The sequence below is a fragment of the Ranitomeya variabilis genome, chromosome 6 (assembly GCF_051348905.1).
Source record: "Ranitomeya variabilis isolate aRanVar5 chromosome 6, aRanVar5.hap1, whole genome shotgun sequence".
Taxonomy (NCBI): Eukaryota; Metazoa; Chordata; class Amphibia; order Anura; family Dendrobatidae; genus Ranitomeya; species Ranitomeya variabilis.
This window is the reverse complement of record NC_135237.1, coordinates 496858707-496866520: the sequence shown is the minus strand read 5'-3', so window position 1 is coordinate 496866520 and position 7814 is coordinate 496858707. Positions and strand designations below refer to the sequence as shown.

Below are 7814 nucleotides of genomic sequence, written 5' to 3'. Positions count from 1 at the left end.
GGGCCGGTTTTAGGCAAAGTGGGGCCCTAGGCAAAGTTTAAAATGCGTCCCCAAATGCTAACATATTGCACATCACACAGAAGCCTTTCTGTTGTATTTACGTGCGCTGAGTTCAGGCCGCTAAACGAGTTTGATCCACAATACTGAAGTTGTTCAACGCTTGTTTCCCGGCCTCTTTCCACCAGCTGAGGAATAATGATGAGACAGAACGATCACTAATAGATCACCATACAGTATCATGTTTTCAGCAGCACATCTACAGTTTACACTGGCAATGTGCTGCTGACAACAAGGCTTTTTGTTCCAGCAAAAACAATCCGAATATGCAGCATTTTACTTGTTTAGTAAAATACACCCCATAGTCCTCCATATATTATAATGTGCTCCATAGTCCTCCATATAGTATAATACACTCCCTATAGTCCTCCATATATTAAAATACACTGCTCAGTCCTCCACATAGTATAATACACTCCTCATAGTCCTCCATATAGCATAATACAATCCTCATAGTCCTCCATATAGCATAATACAATCCTCATAGTGCTCCATATAGTATAATGCACCGCCACAGTCATCCATGTAGTACAATTCACTTTCCATAGTATAATGCACCCCATAGTTCTTCATATAGTATAACGTATTCCCCATAGTCCTCGATACAGTATAATGCAGCCCACATATAGTATAATGCAGCCACCCCAGAGTATAATGCAGCCACCCCAGAGTATAATGCAGCCACCCCACAGAGTATAATGCAGCCACCCCAGATATGTAACCCCCATAGAATATAATACAGCCCACCTCCCCATAATATATAATGTAGCCCCCCATAGAATATAATGCAGCCCCCCATAGTATATAACGCAGCCTCCCCCATAGAATATAATATACCCCCACAATAGTATATAACACAGCCACATAGTACATAACATGGCCTCCCCCATAGAATATAATATACTCCCCATAGTATATAGCAAAGCCCGCATATTATATAGCACAAACCGCATAGTATACAGCACAGCCTGCATACTATAGCACAGCTCGCGTAGTAGATAACACAGCCCACACAGCAGTATTCAGCACAGATCACACAGTAGTATACAGCACAGACCACACAGTAGTATACAGCACAGCCCACGTAGAAGTATACAGCACAGTCCACACAGTAGTATACAGCACAGCCCACAGAGTAATATATACAGCACAGCCCACAAAGTAATATATACAGCACAGCCCACAAAGTAATATATACAGCACAGCCCACAGAGAACTATATACAGCACAGCCCACAGAGAACTATATACAGCACAGCCCACAGAGAACTATATAAAGCACAGCCCAGAGTACTATATACAGCACAGCCCAGAGTACTATATAAAGCACAGCCCAGAGAGTACTATATACAGCACAGCCCAGAGAGTACTATATACAGCACAGCCCAGAGAGTACTATATACAGCACAGCCCACAGAGTACTATATACAGCACAGCCCACAGAGTACTATACACAGCACAGCCCACAGAGTACTATATACAGCACAGCCCACAGAGTACTATATACAGCACAGCCCACAGAGTACTATATACAGCACAGCCCACAGAGTACTATATACAGCACAGCCCACAGAGAACTATATACAGCACACAGTAGTATACAGCACAGAGCACAGCCCACAGAGAGCTATATACAGCCCACAGCAGTATACAGCACAGAGCACAGCCCACAGAGAACTATATACAGCCCACAGTAGTATACAGCACAGAGCACAGCCCACAGAGAACTATATACAGCCCACAGCAGTATACAGCACAGAGCACAGCCCACAGAGAACTATATACAGCCCACAGCAGTATACAGCACAGAGCACAGCCCACAGAGAACTATATACAGCCCACAGTAGTATACAGCACAGAGCACAGCCCACAGAGAACTATATACAGCCCACAGTAGTATACAGCACAGAGCACAGCCCACAGAGAACTATATACAGCCCACAGCAGTATACAGCACAGAGCACAGCCCACAGAGAGCTATATACAGCCCACAGCAGTATACAGCACAGAGCACAGCCCACAGAGAACTATATACAGCCCACAGTAGTATACAGCACAGAGCACAGCCCACAGAGAACTATATACAGCCCACAGCAGTATACAGCACAGAGCACAGCCCACAGAGAACTATATACAGCCCACAGCAGTATACAGCACAGAGCACAGCCCACAGAGAACTATATACAGCCCACATCTCTTCTCTTCCTCCCCTCACCTCCTCCGAGAATGGCCCCACAGTCCAGAAAAAAAAACAACTCTCCTCACCTCTCCTCGTGCCCAGCGTTGCTTCCTGGTTCCTGCTCCTGTCTCAGCAGCTGCAGTCTGCCCGGGACACAGCAGGTGCGCGATGATATGACGTCATCGCGCACCCGCAGTGTCAGAGGCAGAACGGGGAATGATGGGAGAGGAGCGTCTGTAGACGCTCTCTCCTCCATCATTGCATTCAACTGTACCGGCGTCTATACGCCGGTATAGTTGAATGCGACGGCGGGGGCGGCGGATTGAGCGGCCCACCACTGGCACCGGCCCTTCTGGCATTTGCCAGAAGTGCCCTATGGCCAGTCCGGCCCTGCCTATGACTTATCAAGCAGCACAGACTGTTATTACTTTATAAACTGGAGGAAATAACACTGTAGTGAGGAGGATTTTATTTTTTTCAAAACGTAAACGGGTTGTCCAGGACAGTTTTATTATTTAACTCTGAACCTATGAACTGATAGGCAGGTAGTTGCTAACTACCCACCTTATCCAAACATGCTCGCTCATGACCAGTATTGTAACCACTACTCCCAACATGGTGGTTCATATATAAATTGTTGTTTCTTTATTTTTCAAAACAATACTGTATTGTATGCTTACAAAATGTCCACAAGGCAGCAAAGATCCTGTCAGGCTGGTCCACACTCGTCCTCTGCGGCAGCTTCCCGCTCCAAGCTGCGGCTCCAGTGCACAGAAGACACTTGCAGATCATCCCCTGTCAGCCAATCACAGATATGCTTGTAAGGCAAAGTCTGTGACTGGCTGAGAGGTAAGCATGCACAAATGTCACTGTGCACTCCATATAACCTTACATGTATGTACCAGGGGGCGCTCTGTAGATTTATATCCCAGGGCGGCATCCCTCTAGAGTGCATGCTCAATCATTTTAATACATTTATTCCAGGCGGTCCGGCCCTTCCCCTACCTAGACCAGTGATTAATTTCATTCACACCTCCCCTCCCCCCCCCCTATTTTCATGTGTAATGTAAGGACCCAGTCCCGCGGATCACTGAGGCTCTGGGAAGCGTGCGCACGCCTGCTTCAGTGACTCACTGAGAGGCCCTCCCCCTCCCTCACTCCGTCCTCTCTTCCTGTTTCAGCGTCTGCCACCCGTCACCTCACCGCAGACCGCACCAGTGACAGCCGGCCGCACAGCAGCATAATGAATGCTAAGAGGTGAGGAAGGGAGGCCCGTTTGACTGTCATATCACATGCGTGCAGCAGAGCGGGCCCACCTGCTTCTCCTGTTAACAGTAATACTGCCGCCAGCTGTCATTCACAACAATGCCTTGTATGTCCGAGGAATATACTCACCCTCGGACGCGCCCTGCTTCTTTCCGGCAGCCTTCCTTCCTAAGAATGAGCGCGTGAAGGACCTTAGATGACGTCGCGGCTTGTGATTGGTCGCGTGACCGCCCATGTGACCGCTCGCGACCAATCACAAGCCGCGACGTCACCGCAGGTCATTCACGCGCTCATTCTTAGGAAGGAAGGCTGCCGGTTAGTACCAGGGCGCATCCGAGGGTGAGTATATCAATATTTTTTATTTTGATTCTTTATTTTACACATTAATATGGATCCCAGGGCCTGAAGGAGAGTTTCCTCTCCTTCAGACCCTGGGAACCATAGTATCCCATTGCACTGCATTGGGTTTCGTGTTTCGGCCGACCCCAACTCCGACTTTTTTATAGGATCGGCCGATTTCACTCGACCCGACTTTTGAGAAAGTCGGGTTTCGTGAAACCCGACCCGATCCTATAAAAATAAAAGTCGCTCAACCCTACCCCTGATTGTACAGTTTAGTCTATTTTAAACCTAATCATAAGTCTAACCTCTGTAGATATTTCTCTAAAATTCTTAATTTTTGCTCAACATGGTAATGTCTATTAATATTATAATAACTACATTTGTATTGAGATATGCATAGCTATAATAATAAGTCACTTTTGATTATCTGTTATATTGACAGTTTCTAAGTGACAGTATTGTAATAGATATAGGCACAATTATTGTGATTTCCTAAAAAAAAAAGGAAGATATTCTGAGGATTATTATTTAACTACTAAATCACTAAATCCCCTGATATTCATGTAATACATACCACCAGACCCTCGGTAGACTCTCAATAAAAATTAAGTGTCTCATTTTCTTTATTGAACTATAGTATTAAAGTTCATAGTTACTCTTCAAATATATACAGTTGTGCTCAAAAGTTTACACACCCTGGCAGAATTTTTGCTTTTTTGGCCTTTTTTCAGAAAATATGAACGATAACACCAAAACTTTTTCTCCACTCAAACACAGTAGTTTGACAATAAATGGCTTCACCCAACCACTAACCATGAGTGGAGAAAAAGTTTTGGTGTTATCATTCATATTCTCTGAATAAAAGGCCAAGAAAGCAAAAATTCTGCTGGGGTATGTAAACTTTTGAGCACAACTGTACTTGAAAAATAAAATGGTCCAGCACTGAAAACTTGTTGTTACCCTCCCATGTGCAGTATTGCTGGTGGTGCCCTTCATGGCTACAGAATTATGTTTTCCTTCACATTTTGTGGTCATTGGCTTATATAAAATATTGGACGATATAGCAAAGTGGGGCTTCCATTATAGGGCTTTGTTTTGCCACTCAGCACAGATGTGCCAGGAGTCATTTTTCCCTCCCACCCTTTTGCATTGCTTTTTATCCAGTTCGTGGAGAGGTTCTATGTATAGTAGAAAAGAGCATGGTGCCCACCAGGTCAGGGCAGCAACTCTCCGAAGGCCCCATGTCGCGACTGAGCTGACAATAGTTATGTAAATCTTCCCCATGCTATATCACTGAACACTACTGTGCCAGCCATCAACCGAATTGGATAGTGGTAATTGCTGACAAAACAGTGTGATATTGTGAATATCCCTTCTGTACATGTTAATGGAGGGTAACCTTGGGACCAGGAGGAGTCATGGGGAATTATGATAGGATTGTATCAGAGGATAAGGGAAAAGTTTGTGATTCCCTTGGGTATGACTTGGGACACCCACCAATCCCGAGAATGGAGTTATTCAACTGTCTCCAATAGTACCATAGACAATGAATGGCTATCCAGCAGACACATATCCAATGAATGGAGTCATGATGCGAATGTTTGGCCTCCATTTTTTTTAAATTAGACTCTACAGGGTCCTAGTCTCAGGTTCAGGGGTCAGATTCGCAGTGATCAGTAAGTTATCCAATATTCCATGGATACGGGATAATTTACAATCTTTGATAATCCCTTTAATTCCTTGTTTGCTGAAGAGTGACTAAGATAGTATATGAGTTTATAAATTATTATTATGTTTGCAGAACTCCGGATATTGTTGAGAATTTCATTAAATGAAACAAAGTATTGCCAAAACTTAAACAGATCATGTAATGGTTACCACTAAATCGAAAGGTTCTATAACATACGTTCATTGGGAAATGTCGATCACATACAGCTATGTTTATTAAGCAAATGCAGAACATTTATATACCACAATCATAAAGGAAACTCGTCAGAAACATTTTTGCTATGAGAAGAGATAGTGCAAGATAGGGCAGTGTGCAACAATGGCTGCCATACTTATTTTTTACAATGCAGTGATCCTTTTCATCAAAATGAAGTTGTCTAAACATCAGCAAATTTCACTACAAGTGCACTAGTGGGGGTGACGGTTCACCTCTTCACTCCCGCCTGCCCAAAGAGGCCTCTGCTGCTTGATTGGCATTGCCAATTTTTGTTTTGCCCATTCTGCCAATTCAGCACGCCGATCTGGCATCAGTTGAACATGCCTTTGGCGGATATTAGCTACTCACAAATTGAACCCTTACAAAATCCGAGGATGACCCAGATCCGTGAGCTGAATTTGCAGAATGGTCAAAACAAAAATTTGAATGGGACCATCAGTTTACACAGAACATTATGTTTAGTGATGAGGCAAACGTTTTTGGGTTGGCCATTTATATGGATACAACTAAATAACATGGGAATGGTGACAGTTTCTTGCATAGGGTGTCTTGCATTGAAATCTGCGGCAATGACCCGGATACTGCGTTCACCAGACATCAACACAATTTCTATCCACTCCTTACGTCTTAACCTGTGCGACATATCAATGGCTGTTAACAAAGAGAAGCTTGTAAATAACTCATGGAAGAATAAAGTTACGTTAAACCCAAGCACACCATTGTTTTTCTTGTGAAATTCTCAATAAGTTTGATGTGTCACATGACCCTCTTCCCTTTGGAAAAAATAAAGTTGGATCCAAAATGGCCAACTTCAAAATGGCCGCCATGGTCACCAACCATCTTGAAAAGTTTCCTCCTCCCATATACTAATGTGCTGCAAACAGGAAGTTGATATCACCAACCATTCCCATTTTATTTAGGGTGTATCCATATACATGTCCCACCCTGTAGATTCTGTGATGGAACGTTGATACATGGAACAAGTCTGGTTGCCGTATGTGGAGTCGGGAAGAAATTTTTCTCCTAGTATGTGGCAAGTAGATTTTTTGTCTTTCTCTTGATCAAAATGTCAGGTTGATGGTGGAACTTGATGGTCTTCTCTCAACCTCAAAGCTATAAAACTATGAACAGTTCCTCCTTACAAGCATGTACGCCTTTGTATGATACTGACTCCTTCAACGGAGGTTCCTTGCTGTAAGCAGATATTTAGGGTACTACAGAGATTAACAAAATAACAATGTTCAGCCTTTAGATTTTCTTCCAACCATGCTTTCCCCACATTGCCGTCTTTAAATATAACACATTCTACTCCATATTAAACATATTCTTTCTTATGTTCCAGATACTTGATCAAAACATAATTTGGAATTTTCAGTAATTTGATAAATGCAATATTATAAGAAAAATGCCTGAGTACTATAACCATCAACGTTGTGGATGAATAGACAGTTTACAGAATAGGGATGTAGTTATTAATTTTTGTTCTGTGCCTTTGAGAAATACACTCAGCAATCCACACGACATTACGGCATTCCTGCTCCTTCAACTTAATGTAGGCGTAAAAGACCCCGAAGTGGAACTGATTGTTAAATGCCAGCACGTTCATCTTCACCTGGGAACAAAGAACAAAATAAACTAATTACTCTGTGTGACATCTGATAATTAGAACTTGTCACTGATCCAGCAGATAGGTGATAAGTGCCTGATCACCGAGGGTCCCATCTATTCTTGGCTACCTTCATCAGTCCCATCGTCAGTGAATGGAGCATCCGCGCACGGGTGCGACAGCTGCTTCAATCAAATGGGGGACGCACTGAGGGTGGGATCCCTGCGATCACTTATACAGTGGATAGCTGATACATTGTGACTGTGGCTCAACCACTTTTACATTACATTTACATTAATGGCCATCTATTAAATTTATGAACTGTTGTTTGTTCACCAGAACATTAACTCTTTAGGGACATTAAACATACCCATACAGCTGCTACATGCTGCCTGAACCACGGGCAGAGGTATCACACAC

At 43.4% G+C, this 7814-nt stretch overlaps 1 protein-coding gene across 1 annotated transcript in view; it reads right to left on the bottom strand.

Moving 5' to 3' along the window:
* Window positions 1–5768: 5768 nt before the first annotated feature.
* The window catches only part of ATP6V0D2 (ATPase H+ transporting V0 subunit d2), a 75711-nt gene continuing 73665 nt past the window's right edge, over window positions 5769–7814 (bottom strand). Inside the window, exon 8 of the mRNA XM_077270777.1 lies at window positions 5769–7400. Coding sequence (XP_077126892.1) covers window positions 7239–7400 — 162 coding nt within the window. The 3' untranslated portion in view covers window positions 5769–7238. The remainder of the gene's footprint in view (window positions 7401–7814) is intronic.